Source organism: Peromyscus maniculatus, chromosome 2 (genome assembly GCF_049852395.1).
Source record: "Peromyscus maniculatus bairdii isolate BWxNUB_F1_BW_parent chromosome 2, HU_Pman_BW_mat_3.1, whole genome shotgun sequence".
NCBI classification, from domain to species: domain Eukaryota; kingdom Metazoa; phylum Chordata; class Mammalia; order Rodentia; family Cricetidae; genus Peromyscus; species Peromyscus maniculatus.
This window is the reverse complement of record NC_134853.1, coordinates 72,854,586-72,870,167: the sequence shown is the minus strand read 5'-3', so window position 1 is coordinate 72,870,167 and position 15,582 is coordinate 72,854,586. Positions and strand designations below refer to the sequence as shown.

Below are 15,582 nucleotides of genomic sequence, written 5' to 3'. Positions count from 1 at the left end.
TGTGGACCTTGAAGATAGCCAGGGACATGGTGGTAAATAATGGAAGGCAGTACACAGAGAAATCCTGTCTCAAAAAACAAAACAACAAACAAACAAACAAACAAACAAACCAGGAAGGCAGAGTCAACAGGCACTCTCCTTGATTTAGAAGCCAGAGGTGATAGGTTATAGAAGCCATCACCAAACCATAAAGGTTTTGGCTTGGGTAACTGGAAGGATGGGTTGCTATTTAAGGGGAAGATGCTGTAGGAAAAGATCTCAGGAGGGATGTCAGGAGCTGGCTTTTGGACCATGTTGACCTTGAGATTGATGTACATTGCGAAGCTGAAGGAAGTTCTGAATAAGTTGGTAGCATTCCTGAGTTAGGGGACATGTCTAGATGGGAACAAGTCTTTCTACCTTTCTTGGTTTTATAGTTTTACATATCATGTAATGTCAGTAACTCTCATAGCAGATCATGATGGTAGTGGGAGTCTGTGTGGTGGCTTTTGGGATTTATTCTTTTTTTAAAGTTTTTTTATTTTTAAATATACAATTTATTTTTATTTTATGTTCATTGGTTCATTATGTTCATTGTTTTGTATGCATGTGTGTCTGTGTGAGTTTGTTGGATTCCCTGGAACTGGAGTTACAGACAGGTGTGAGCTGCTATGTGGGTGTTGGGAACTGAACCCAGGTCCTCTAGAAGAAGAGCTGGTGCTCTTAACCTCTACACCATCTATTCCAGTCCCTTGGGATTTATTCTTTATCCATCATCACAGAATAGCCATGGTCTTAATTCCCGTGCTTGAGTCTCCTAAATTCAGACTTTATTGTTTTATCCTTACCTAGTATATTGAGGCTCAATATAAGGTCAAGGCTTTTCTGGGTCTTATATATAGGAAGCTGTAAAGATCAATTTGAATGGAGGCTGACACTCCATATATGCTTTTTTTTTTTTTTTACACATGACTAAGTCAGTCTTTGGAATCTTGTTTTCAAAGGTTCTTTCTTCATCTTTTTGTAGGCATTTTAATGTCTCAAATTCTCTAAGTCCATTTACTTTGAGTAAGCAGGAGTTCATTGTTGCTGAAAATGTATCAGGGAAAATCCTGTACTGAGGTTTCCAGGACTCCGCTACTATGTATACAGTTTGTAACCTTCTAAACATTTATCTACTCTGCTTTAGCCGAGGTTACCCTTCCCAGAAATACCATCTTTGCTGTCTGGAACTTTTACCTTCCTCCATGAAGTTCAGTTTATACTTTTCTCGGGATATGTGGCTCCAGGTCTGAAGAACTGTGCTCCTTGGGGAGAAGGCAGCCTCGCAACCAGCTGTCACCAGCGCAGCCCCTCTTAGAGGGGGCGTGGCGTGCTAACCTGGGCCCGCCCCCCGGCTGCGCGCGGCTGCGGTCCGCGGTCACGTGAGCGCCGCAAGGGAGGGGGCCCCATTTCCGGGCGGCGGAAGGAGACGCGGCCGCGTGAGGACGAGGCGATTTGAAAACACGCTCTGGGAGCCAGGGAAAAGCCTGCGGCCGGCGGTACACGGCGTGGTCCCGTGGGGCTTGGCGCTCGCTCCCTCTCCGCCTTGTCTCCGCGGTCCGGCTAGGTCCGGGCTTTCAGGTGAGTAGCGTCCGCCGGTCCTGCCCGGCCCTCACGGCGCGGCCCAGGCGGCGGGTCGGGCGGCCAGGGTCCCCTCTGTCCTCCGCGAGCGTGTGAGCCGGCCGGGGGGCTTCCGAAGCGCTTCAAGCGGCCGTGGGCCGATTCGGGGCCCGACAAGTGTTAGGCCGGCGTGTAGGGCGCGGGCGAGAGGCTCCACTCGACGTTCACTGAGGTGCAGGCACCATGATTTCCTTTGCAAAAGTGAAAAATAAAAGAACAGAAACGGGGCTTTCATTTCTGGTGTGCAAGCTCGAATGCTGGAGTGGGCGGATCTAATCACTGCTCCTGTCCTCTACCATGTCGGGACCCTAGATTTTTGGCCCCTCGAATTTGGAGGAGCCAAATTGCGTCTTAAGACGCAAGAGGTGGGAGAGGGAAAATCCATAGGCCGACTGCTGCATGCTTGCTTTCCTCTTGATTTTTTTCTTCCCCCTTTTTTTGGATGGGGGAGGAGTTGGAAATGAAAGGTAGTGAGGGGGCCGCAGGGCAGACTACCTGGAGTTTGCTTAAATGCAATCTTCATCCGCCCAGGTTAACTCCAAGACTGACCTGCAGCAGGAGTTACGTGTATGTGCTTGAGTATTCAAGCGTTTGGAGCTTACTTCAAAAGGTGATGGGTCCTGTGAGAGCTCACGCCCGAGGCTGGAGTTGCTTCCTTGTACTCAACTGCTGTGAAAAGTGTTCTAGTCTAGTAGAACTATTTGATTTCCTGTGCTATGAAAATCTTCAAATGAAAATAATAGCTGCTGTTGCTGCTGCTGGAACTTTAAAAGTTCCTAGTAGAAAAATTTTGCCTGTAAATATTTGTCGAGATTTAAAAGTCAGTGGAGAGCTACTAGCCCTCATAATTTTCCTAGCAGATACATTAACGTGAATTTAAAGTGATGGATAATGTGGCATAATTTGACATCCTTATTCAAAAGGAGGTGTGATGTAGACTGCAGGAGATGCCTCACATTTGAAAGAGTACCCAGAGGATGATGTGAGATATCACAGGGTCAATATTTCTCTGCATTGTGTATCGTTTATCTCTGTAAATACTACTGATAACATTGTAAGAAAAGCTTACAGCATGTGCTTCCTTAATAGATAAAAGCCAGTTTTATATTAAAAGTAGCTAGATAAATACCTGGGCCTTCTTCGGTTTGTGAGGCTTGAATGTTTGTTATGTATTTGTCCTGAGACTAACATATGCAGCACATGCATGTTGTGCTTGAAGCATATGTATTTTAACTGGCGTGATTAAAGCTCTTGGGTGTGGTAAATATAAACAAGGCATTTGCTTATTTAATGTGTTTGAATAGGACTGTATGTTGCCTTATAGACAAACTGAGGCACACTAGAAAATGTCAGTTTGGATAAGAATCGTACTGATTCTAGAAATAGCTTTTTAAAAAATTGAGATGGCATTTTGCTGTTGCCCAGGCTCCTCAAGTTCCTGTGCTCAAGCAATCTTTCTGCCTCAGTCTAACATGTGGTACAGGCACATGCACTGTGCTCCCTTTAAAATCAGCTCCTGTGTCAGCAACTTCTACTTAATGGGTCTTAAAATCCCATGAGTGTATCTGAATATGATGTCATAGTTGAATTCATTCATTCATTAATTTCTTTAGCACTGTAAACTTTTTTTTTTAATTTTTTAAAAAATTTTATTTATTTTACAATACCATTCAGTTCTACATATCAGCCACGGGTTCCCCTATTCTTCCCCCTCCCACCCCCTCCCCTTACCCTCAGCCCACCCCCCATTCCCACCTCCTCCAGGGCAAATCCTCCCCTCCCCCCCCCCAGACTGCGATCAACCTGGTAGACTCAGTCCAGGCAAGTCCAGTCCCTTCCTCCCAGCCTGAGCCAAGTGTCCCTGCATAAGCTCCAGGTTTCAAACAGCCAACTCATGCAATGAGCACAGGACTTGGTCCCACTGCCTAAGCACTGTAAACTTTTATTTTTGATTTTTACCTCTGTGTGTAGCATTGTGACTTTATGACGTGAGGTATGTTAGACCAGAAGTAGTTTTATTTACTCCAGAGGTGCTTATCTGGGTGTGCAGTGGAAGACAGAATTTGTGAGAGAAGCTTTGAGAAGAGCTGAACTAGTTCCAGATGGAAGCAGTTAATATTTTTTATTTGAAGTTCACCTATGGGGAATATATAGCCAGAGAGGGTTGTTGGAGCCACGTTAGTGCCTACCATGTCATGGTAAGAAGTGTCTCATTTATAAAAAGTAAGAACAATTGAAGGCTCCCTATCCTTGTCACATCTGTGCTTAGAAAGCTGGTGACCATGGTCGGGGTTCGAAGAGGAGACACTAGAGACAACAGCATTTGCCAGTGAGAAACTGTTGAATAGTCTAGGGTAGAAATAAGGACTTTTAAAAGCTAATGACTTAGCAATGGGTAGGAAGCGTGTAGCTCAAAGAATTGGTAAACAAGAAGATAGGAATGGAAGCTGAACGATTGTAGTGGAGAGGAAAGAAAAGGGTGCAAGGCCATCTGGTTATGCCTGAGTTACTTATTATAACAGTGGCTCAGCTAGTCTTTTCCTTATCCCTTTTACATTGCATTTCTTTTTACATTGTTGCAGGGTGGAGCAGGGGTGGATACTGTTGTTTGTTTATGACTAGCTTGAATTTGCCTGATGTTCACAGTTCCTAAGCCTTCACTTCTGTCCTTACCAGGCTTATTCCCTACTCCTGACCATTACCTGTCTTTCCTTGCTTGTAAGATACTTATTTCTCCTTGCCTATCTGGGTTCTACCTGTTTTTGTTTGTTTGTAGTATCCAGCTTTTGATCCATGAAACTTCCTAATTATCTCCTTCATTAAATAATGATTTTTTTTTCTTAATGTTAAATCCTGGGTGTTGTGAACTTTTAACAGATATGTACTGTGGTGCATTCCAACAAAGAAACCATTTCAGGTTTCTGTTTAGCACATTCACAATTTTATATGGCTCAGAAAACCTTACAAAGTTCTTGAATGAGATTCTTCCCTTTTTGTGAATGACTTATTTTCAATATTTCTTAACCAAACTGATTCCTGCATGTTTTAGTGATTTTGTCTGTTGTACATTTTGATTCTTTGGCATCTTTATTCATGGCCATGATTCATGATGATGTTTGAGATGTTTGAGCAATATAAATACTGGAAAACAATGTTTATTCTTCTATCACTTACCCTTGTTTAATCCATTGTTTCCATTCTTTCTGACAGCACTCAAGAATGACCAAAAAAAGGAAACGCCAAGATGACTTTCAAAAAGTAAAATTAAAAGTTGGTAAAAAGAAGCCTAAATTAGAGAATGCTACGGCCACACACTTCAAGACAAAGGCCATACATGTGCCTGAACAACTTAAAGAGGACAGAACGCTTCCAACCAACAATAGAAAACTTAACATAAAGGTAAACTGTAAGCCTTTCCTTGATAATGTGAAAAGCTTTCTTTCACATGTAGAATGTTACCTTTTTATAAAAAGGTTTAATCTTTTAATGATTTGCCTTAGGGCTGTATGGTGTATTGTTAGGTGATGTTTGGGTTACCAGTAACTGATCTCACAACTGTATCTTTCATACTTCAGAAAGTTTTGCTAAACTAAATCTGTAGGGAATTGCCCCATAGTAAACTCTTTTTTGTTGATATATGTCACCTGGAAGTAGTTATTACATTTAATTCATATTTGTTAAGTTCTTGATGGATGGCTTTTCTATTCTTACAGCTGATTAAGGTGAGATCTTGTGGGTAGTTGTTTTTGAACTAACTGTAGCATGTAACTCGTTACCTGATTTGTAGTAAAGAGTAAGTATCCCTTTTGTAAAGTGCTTGGTACCAGGACAGTGCTGTAGATTTTGTAAGATTTTAGAATTATTTATATATGTATTATGAGGTATGTATTGGGAAAATAAAATTACCAAATGGTATCCTCTGAATAAAACACACCATGTGAAAGTGTGCAGGAAGATTTTGTTAATTTTGGAAAGGATAAATATGTTTGGAATCTAGTAGGTCTGCAGTAAATGTTGAGTGTTACTGATCTTAGTAAAGCTAACCAACATCTGAAAATACATCTTGATACTTTGCACAAGGAATTCAGCTTAGCTAGTTTTAGTTAAAATGTTTACATGAAAGGGATCCATAGTAATGTTCACACTTAAAATCTGTATTTTTATTTATAGGATTTGCTGTCACAGATGCATCACTATAATGCTGGTGTTAAACAAAGTGCTCTTCTCGGACTTAAAGACCTTTTGTCTCAATACCCATTTATAATTGATGCACACCTTTCAAACATATTAAGTGAAGTGACTGCTGTGTTTACAGATAGAGATGCTAATGTACGATTAGCAGCAGTTCAACTTCTTCAATTCCTGGCCCCCAAAATACGAACTGAACAAATTTCTCCATTTTTCCCTTTGGTAAGTGCCCATCTCTCTAGTGCCATGACTCACATTACTGAAGGAATTCAGGAGGACTCTTTAAAAGTTTTGGACGTACTGCTGGAACATTACCCAGCTCTCATTACTGGCCGCAGCAGTATATTGCTTAAGAATTTTGTAGAACTCATTTCTCATCAGCAGCTGTCCAAAGGACTGGTAAATAGAGACAGATCCCAGTCCTGGATACTTTCCGTAAATCCTAACCGGAGAGTCACTTCTCAGCAATGGAGGCTGAAAGTCTTAGCGAGACTCAGTAAATTCCTTCAGGCCTTGGCAGATGGATCCAGTAGGTTGAGAGAAAGTGAAGGACTTCAGGAACAAAAAGAAACTCCCCATGCCACTAGCAACTCCATTTTTATCAACTGGAAGGATCATGCCAGCGACCAGCAACAGATCCAGGTTTATGAAAATGGGGGTTCACAGCCAAATGTCAGTTCACAGTTCAGGCTACGGTAAGGATTTCAGTTATGTCCACACTCAGTTTTCCTATATTAAATTTTAACTGCTGACCATTACTGGCTAATGGTGGGAAGACATAATACTTGTCTTTCATAATTTTCATGTAGTTATTCATGATGAGTTGATTAGATGGCTCCCAATGTCAAGAGTCATTTAAAAGTATGTTTTCATTTGTAGCCAAAGCCTAATTAGAAGTAAAACTTAAAATTGCTGTTGGCTTTGCTGTTTTAGTATTTTGTTTTTCTTACCAGTTTTGATCAATATAATTGATAGTTTATGGTGCTTTATTTCACTGTATTTTATATTTAAATTAAGCAGTGAACAGCACATTATGAAATCATTAAGGTTTTTTATTCTTACCTTTCCCTATTAGGTACTTGGGAGCACTAGGTGCTGTGGATGAAGACCTGTCATCCCCTGAAAATCTGAAAGGATTCATTGAGATTATAATTCCATTGCTAATTGAATGCTGGATTGAAGCTTTGCCTCCACAATTAGCCGCTTCTGTTGGAAATGGTGTAGAGCGAGAGCCTCTACAGGTTATGCAGCAAGTCCTGAATGTCATTTCCCTGCTGTGGAAACTCTCCAAACAGCAGGATGAAACCCATACATTGGTGAGAACTAATGGTTTCTTTATTATTTTATTAGTAATGCCTTTTATCATAATTGAGATTAGAAATCAGCTACTACAGATTGAATATGGATTCTCCAAAGACTACCCATAATTTAGTTGTAAACTTGTTTCCTTTTTTTTTTGCATAAAAGCACAAATCAAAATAGTTTCTGCGAAGTTCTTAACTAGATTTTAGTATTTTTCAGTGAAGTGCATAACATAAAATTTTTTTTGTGAGGTTATTAGCTGGATATAATTAATTTTTTCAGTGAAATGTATGACAAATTTCTCGTTTGTATTTGGTTTTATTAGAAATGATTTCACAGTAATATTAAAATGTGTTGCTCATAGACCAGATATTGTGGTGTTACTTTTAATCTTAGCACTTTGGAGATACATATCTTTGAGTTCAAGGTCAGCTTGGTCTATATGATGAGGTCCAGGCATAGTGATACTCTGTCTCTGAAAATGAATAAAGAAACAAATAGCAACACAAAACCAGTGTTGCTTATGGCAAACTAATTAAGAACATTTGGAAGGTTTCTTATAGGATTGAACAGTTGCTTGTTAAGTGGTTCCTGTTGTGTTATCGAATGCAGCAGTGGAAGATTGTGCTGAAGTCATAGTGATAGCAATGGAGTATGCTCTATGTAGTGCAAGTAACGGGGAACAAAGCTGTGAGGTCAGCTTTGCTAAGTTACGGTGCTAGCACTCACAGGCAGCTTCAGGAGCACTGCTGTCAAGTGGGAGGCATCTCTTCTGCAGAAGACCTCTCACAAAGACTTGGTTAGACCCACGTGAATCTTTTAAAGTTGCCTGTATACACACGCAACACTGAGAAGGCATTTTTTTTGTTTGTTTTCATTTTAGTCTTTTTTGTTTGAGCTAAATATGATAATGAGCCATTATGCTGTGTGAGGTAAAACTAATGATAAAGAGTAATTTTGAAAAGCATTATGGATTTGTGCTAAAATGTGCTTAAAGGGCTTTTTCTATTGCTAGTCCATCACTATCTGCAAGGATGTTTTTAAATTGCTTTTACAACTGGGATAGCATCTTCTTATTGATTATACTTTTGAGCTCCAAAGTATATTAGCAACAAACTAATAGGTAAGAGTATAGTGTGTTACACTAGGAAGCAAAGCTTAGTTCTTAATGACATTTTGTGGTATAGGCTCACAGTAATATATAGAGCTTAGAAAAATCTATATTTGTAATTTTTTTTTTTTTTTTTTGGTTTTTCGAGACAAGGTTTCTCTGTGTAGCTTTGCGCCTTTCCTGGAACTCACTTGGTAGCCCAGGCTGGCCTCGAACTCACAGAGATCCACCTGCCTCTGCCTCCCGAGTGCTGGGATTAAAGGCATGCGCCACCACCTCCCGGCTTTATATTTGTAATTTTAATGGATCTATAGCAATTCTTTTTTCGAGACAGGGTTTCTCTGTAGCTTTGGAGCCTGTCCTGGAACTCACTCTGAAGACCAGGCTGCCTTTGAACTCACAGAGATCCACCTATCTCTGCCTCCCGAGTGCTGGGATTAAAGGTGTGCGCCGACAACACCATCACCCAGCTCTATAGCAATTCTTGATTTAAAGTTATATGACTTGAAAATTTTTGATGTAGAATGGTATTAAAACTTAGCTGCACAATGAAATGCCTTTTTTGTGCTGTTGAATACATTCTGTGAGGCATTACTACTTCATTATAAGACAGCCTTTGTATTAGATACTGATGTTTAACCATAGGCTAATAATAAAGTGTACTGAATATATTTAAGGTAGGCTAGGCCAAATTTTGATACTTGCTTAATTAGGTCTATTAAAATGCATTTGGATTTAAGATATTTTCTACTTAAAATGGGTTTATTAGGATAAAACTCAGCAAATCAGGATTTTCATCTGACAGACTGAGAGAAATAGAAACTATGATACTTAATATGAACTAGTATTTCTCCACTTTAAATGCTTTTGTAGTGTTTGTATTTAGAACAGGAGACAAAATACACAGTTTGCAAATTCATTACTTGTGGTAGTTTCCGGTCTTGAAATTTAATGGATATTTAAAATAGTATGCTTTATAACTTTATCATTACAGGGTTGGGTAGTAGTATTTCATTTATATGGGATCCTTAAGACATAGACTGTTGAAGACTAGAACACTATATTGAGATGCTGTATAAAACTGGTATGAGTAGGGCCAGGAGATGATGGTTCAGTGGTTCAAAATGATTACTCTCTTTGCTTCCTCTTTAATATTTATTTATTTATTTTGTTTTACGTGTATAAGTGTTCACCTACATAGATATGGGTGCATCACATGTGTGCACCTGATACCTGCAGAGGCCTGGAGAGGACTTTGGATTCCCTGTAACTGAAGTTCCAGGTTGTTGTGAGCTCCCATATGGGTGCTGGGGACTAAACCCAGGTTCCTAACCACTGAGCCATCTCTCCAGCCCTTTGAGTGTATAGTGCTGAGGCCATTAGTTTGGTTATAGCCTTTGCCTGTGGTGCATAGGTCACAGTTCCACTCCAGATGCCTATAACTCTAGCTCTAGGAAATTTAATGCCTTTAGCCTCATGGGCACCTACACTTGTGTATAGATTCACACACAGATGATTATGCGTACATGTAATTAAAGCAAAAATCTTACAAGGGGATGGTGAATTTATGTTGGAGTAATATGTACATACATAATGCATAGTCACACATATTTACAGTATTAAAGATGGAACCCAGAGCCTGAGCTGTACTAACTGAGCTATTCTCAGCCCCCAGATATCTAAAAACACCTTGCTGTCTATGCTAGACTGTAATAATTTGGTAAAAAAAGAATTATTATAAGCAAATGTAAAATTTTATCTGCATTGTGACATCAAAAGGAAATTTAATGTGATTTTACCATCCCCCTGTTCCTTTCCTACTTACTTTACTGGTAGAATAATAGAGAGAATATTGGGTGACCTGTATAATGGCTTAATCTTTAGGAAGAAGGAAATGACATTCCTTTGAGCACAAATCACAGACATGGGCTGAATTGCAAGTTTTTTATTTTCATAATTGTAGATTTTTCTATCGATGAATTGACATCTAGGGTAAATGTAGTCTTAGAAGTGCCGCTTGCTTAGGACTACTGGAACCTTTTCATGCATTTGGTGTAGATAGTCTTGTCAGACTTTCTTTTTGGGACTGCCAGCTCCCCAATAATGACACAAAAACTTATTAATTATGAAAGCTTGGCCTTAGCTTAGGCTTGTTTCTAGCTCTTATAATTTAAATCAACCAGTTTCTATTAATCTACATTTTGCCATGTGGCTCGTTACCTCTCCTCCACTCTATACATCCGACTTCCTTAGTGTATCCCTGGTGTCTTCTGCAGTGCCAGATTCTAACCCTGAGTTCCTCTCTCTGCCCAGAAGTCCCGCCTATTCTCTCCTGCCTAGCTATTGGCTTTCAACTCTTTATTAAACCAGTCAGGTGCTTTAGTCAGGTAAGGCAAAACATAGACACATCTTCACACAGTGTAAACAAATATCCCACAGCAATTTGATTTGCTAGTATTTACAACACAATTGAGAAATTTCATTTGTGTTCAAATATTTTAAAAGATAATTTGAAGCTTTGGTCTCTGTTCCAAAAGAAACCTCAAAGTACATTGCATCATAGTATAGCATTTGAGGATGTGAGTCCTTACTGGGGTTGTTTATTTCTCATGTGTATGTCTTTAATGTGTATCTAGTTTTAAGATTGCAAATGAGAACATGATTTAACATTACATTTTTTCTTTTAGGGTCCTGCCATTGTAGTGTTAGGAACTGTTATAATCACTATAAATGTTTTGTGTCTTAGATTTATATCTTAATGCTTGCTTTACTTCTATTTCATGTTTTATTGTTATTTCATAAAAATTAGAATTTGAAATCAAACAGCCATTTTTTCCCCATATATGTATTAGGTTCATTACAATTTAAATTCAAGCCAAGTATGGTGGGATATGCTTGTAGTCCCAGTTTCTGAGGATAATTTATTGTTGTGATGAAACACTATCACCAAAAGCAAGTTGGGGAGGAGAGGGTTTATTTTGCTTACAGTTCAGACTGTTCATTGGAGGAATTCAGGATAGGAACTCCAACAGGGTAGGAACCTGAAGGCAGGAGCTAATAGAGAAGCTCTGGAGGAGTACTGCTCCTGGCTTGCTCCTTATGGCTTGCTAAGCCTGCCTTCTTATTAGAACCGAGGGCCACCTACTGAGGAGTGGCACCATCCATAAGGGGCTGGGCCCTCCCCTATCAATCACTAATTAAGAAGATGTCCTGCAAGCTAGCCTATGGAGGCATTTTTTAAGTTGAGGTTTCCTTTTAGATGATTACAGCTTGTGTTAAATTGACTTAAAAATTAGCCACTTCACCCAGCATTCAAGAGATGAAGGCAGGAAGATTTCAAGTTCTAGGCCAGCCTGGGTTATGTAGTGAAAACTGGTCTTAAAAATAATTCCAGGGCTGGGGAAAGAGCTCAGTGGATAAAGTGCTTGCTGGTTAGGCATGGTGATCTGAGTTTTATGTCAGCACCCAGGTAAATGCTGGGCATTGTGATGACACATGCACTTAGAATCCCATTACTGGGGCAGGAGAGACAGGTGGATTCCTGGGGTTGCCAGCTAGCCACCTAGCCTATTGGTGATCTCCAGACCAATGAGAGACCTTGTTTTACAAAACAAAAATAGCTCCTGAGGAACAGCACTTGAGATTGACCTCTGACCCCTACATACGCTTGCACATACAGTACAGCATATAATTCCTCAGTTATATTGGTCACTTTTTTTTTTTTTGCCCTTGGTGCTTATGAATGAATACTAGCTATACTTTAAGTACTTGATAGCTCAATGTGAGAGATGACTACTGTATTAGATAGCATATATAAGGAATAATTATGTTATTTCAGAAGTCTTCAGTATTATTGTACTATTCTGAACTTGGGAGACAAAGGTATGAACATTATTAATAAGGTACTTGTTAATAGTGCATACATACCTTCTGGTGGCATTGGTGATAAATGGTATAGAATGTCAATATTAGGAATAAAGTCTGAAGTAGGATGTTAAAAGCGTACATGGAAAAAAAAGCATACATGGAAATGGGTGGTAAGGAGCACAGAGTTCAGGAAGTACTCTGGAGATAATAAGGTGTTTTAAATGTAACTTAAGGAGCAAGTAGAAACACTGGGGAGTGGTCTTACAGAGAGCATCAAGTAGAAGACATGCTTAAATATTAAATTAATGGTTAAAATTAGGAATTTTTCTTAAATCTCATTTACTTGTGAATAAAAATTGGATGCTGTGTTTGATTTTAAATTTTATTTATGTACTACAGCATTAGCAGAAGTAGTCTTACAATGGGACATTATTAATAGTTAAGTATCACATTGTCAAATTTCTGCCTAAGTTTTAGTTACTTTACATTTTGTCTTGTGTTTTTTCTAATCTGAAACTTTATTTCAATAGGAGTCATGGCTTCGAAAGAATTACCTTACTGATTTCAAACATCATTTTATGAGCCATTTTCCATATGCCTTAAAAGAAATAACCAAGCAACGAAAGAAAGAGACAAATAAAAGGTATTACAGTTGTTTTTCTACTGTGTGGGAATAATATGCTTTGTATCCTAAAATTATTAGAGGATAGCCATAACCTGCAACTTTGTATACTGTGAGGCATTCATATCTAAATCTTAATGAAAATGAAAACTAGCAAAGAAAGACTTACCTTGAACAAATCACTTTAAGCCTTAGGACTAGCAGTCTGCTTTGATTTTGTAGTTCTGTATAGATTTTTGCCATAGGTATGTCAGATTACATAAATAGGAATTGAATACAAATTGCTGAGGCAGCTAGCTTATTAAAGTTCATCTATTTGTTCTCATGTGTCCATCAGGAAACTGATAATGAAGCTGTATTATCCTGAAGAAGATCAGAAAGGGTCATAGAGGATGGAGTTTAATAATAATTAAAGTCGACTTCAAATGAGAGCAGGTGTGAAAATAGAAACACTGAGGCTCTTTGAGCAAGGTTCAAGGTGCTCATAATTGATGAGGTTATTGATTGTATGAGTTTTTCATGAATTCACTAAGTACTTGCCCCGAACTATAAATGGGGTATTTTAGTAGAGAAAAAGTATTTTAGGGCACACTCTTGGCTTTCTAAATGATTTTATTGTTGATACTAAGCAAGTACATCAGAGTCTAGTTGGAGCTGATTTCATGAGTTTTTAGGTTCAGTGAAAGATCCTGCCTCAAAAAGAAAGGTATAGGGGTTAGACAGAGACAGAAGTGGGTCAGTGGGTAAAGGCACTTGCCTGACTGCCTGTGTTAATGCCAGGACCTAAATGGTAGAAGAGACTAGACTCCTCCAAGTTGCCCTCTGACATCCACAAGTGTGGCACTTGTATGCCCACTTACATCCACAATATAAGCAAATAAAAAACAAAAACCAAACAAACCAAAAAAAAAAAAAAAAAACCCAAAACACCATCAAGGAAAGATACCTGTTGTTGTCCATGGGCCTCCATGTTATATTTGTATGGGTACCTGCAGACATGCACACACCACACATGTATATAACACTACACACATATCATCTGAAAGAGCATAAGGAAGAGGCTACTTACTAAAGATTTACTAGATATTCAATAGTCATGCTTACATTATTTCATTTAATGTGCTGTTGAGACAGGGTTTCTCTGTGTAGCTTTGGAGCCTTTCCTGGAACTCACTCTGTAGCCCAGGCTGGCCTTGAACTCACAGAGATCCGCCTGCCTCTGCCTCCCGAGTGCTGGGATTAAAGGCATGCGCCACCACTGCCCGGCATATAATAGATTTTTTTTAAAAGGTTTATTTTTCTTTTATGAGTATTTTGCTTACATATAAGTAGGTGTGTGCATGTGTACCTGTGTGTGTGTGTGTGTGTCTGTGACCCATGGTGGTCAGAAGAGTGTGTCAGATTCCTGGGAACTGGTTCAGAGGGTTGTGAGTAACCAACCATGTGCTGGAAACCAAATCCATTGTCCTCTGCTAGAACAGCAAGTGTTCTTAACCATTGAACATCTCTCCAGCCCTCAGTTCATGAGTTTTAAATTGCTTGCTTTTCTGTGTAATGTCATTCTTTGTGGTCTTGCCTGGAATGAATATGATTTCATTTTATAGTTTATCATTACTTTTAACTTTTTCATTAGTAAACTTTAACATGGGTATATATGGTCAAGTGAAAAACAATAATGTAGGATTATGTGTTCCATGTTCTTAAATGTTTGCTTAGGATCTTGGAATATATTCAAGGCCATTTTAGACTTGGATTTGGCAGATAATTTCATAAAAATGAACCAAGTGAACCTACGAATTGGAGGCGAACAAAGGACATTGTTGCTAATGTTTAAATTTGTGCTTTCAATTAAAAATTGGAATTTTGGGTATCTTCCGTCTTTCACTGAATTTGAAGCTTAAGTTTTCTAGCTTTTTGTTCTCTTTTTAAAGTTTCTGTCATTACATCTGGGATCATTTTGGATCATTTATTTACTTATTTTTATGTGAATGGGTGTTTTGCCTGCACATGTATCTGTGCACCATGTACATTCAGTGCCCACAGAGGCCAGAAGAAGGTGTTGGATCCCCTGGGTCTGGAGTTACAGGTTGTTGTGAGCCACCATGTGGGTGCTGGGAATTGAACCCAGGTTCTCTGGAAGAGCAGCCAGTGCTTTTAATCTCTGGAGAGTTCTCTGGAGTGCTCTCTCTCTCTCTCTCTCTCTCTCTCTCTCTCTCTCTCTCTCTCTCTCTCTCTCTCTCTCCCTCTCCCTCTCCCTCCCTCTCCCCCCCCCAAATAAAAGTACCATTTCTCTATTTTGAGGGTGTGTGTGTAATCTACATACTCATGTGTGCAGGTGTATGATCCTGAGGCAATTCAAGAGGTCATGCTCTACCTTATTTTTTACCTTATTCTCCTCAAATTCATAGGTTCACTTGGTTAATTTTTATGAAATTGTCTGCCAAATCCAAGTTTAAATGTAGCCGTGAACATATTCAAGTTCCTAAGCGGACACTTAAGGCCGTGATTTGGGTCTCTAAAGGAATGTGGAGGTAGGATGGTGGTCAGCAAGCCCCAGTGGTCCTCCGTCTCCATTTTATCACCGTGCTAGAGTTATAGGCAGTTGCATTACATATTTGGATTTATACATGGGTTCTGGGGATTGGAATCTTCTTACCCACGAACCATCTCCTTGGCCTCCATTTCTCCATTTCTGAAGAATGATTTCAGCAGTGTAAGGTTCTAGGTTTCCTTATGCATGTGCACAGTAACACTATGGTCTCCTGGTTTCCATTGCTATTAGGAAGTCATCTTGAGTTGACTCAATTTAAATGTTACTTTTGTTTCTCTTTGAGACATGGTCTTAGTAGTC

General features: G+C 39.2%; 1 protein-coding gene across 2 annotated transcripts in view; it reads left to right on the top strand.

Moving 5' to 3' along the window:
- Positions 1-1,409: 1,409 nt before the first annotated feature.
- The window catches only part of Tex10 (testis expressed 10), a 43,831-nt gene continuing 29,658 nt past the window's right edge, over positions 1,410-15,582 (top strand). Inside the window, exons 1-5 of one of the 2 annotated variants that reach the window (XM_042271164.2) lie at positions 1,410-1,602; positions 4,852-5,040; positions 5,812-6,524; positions 6,905-7,145; positions 12,640-12,752. In XM_042271164.2, the coding sequence (XP_042127098.2) occupies positions 4,861-5,040; positions 5,812-6,524; positions 6,905-7,145; positions 12,640-12,752 (1,247 nt within the window). In that variant the 5' untranslated portion in view covers positions 1,410-1,602; positions 4,852-4,860. The remainder of the gene's footprint in view (positions 1,603-4,851; positions 5,041-5,811; positions 6,525-6,904; positions 7,146-12,639; positions 12,753-15,582) is intronic. The other variant, XM_042271165.2, reaches the window with a different exon arrangement.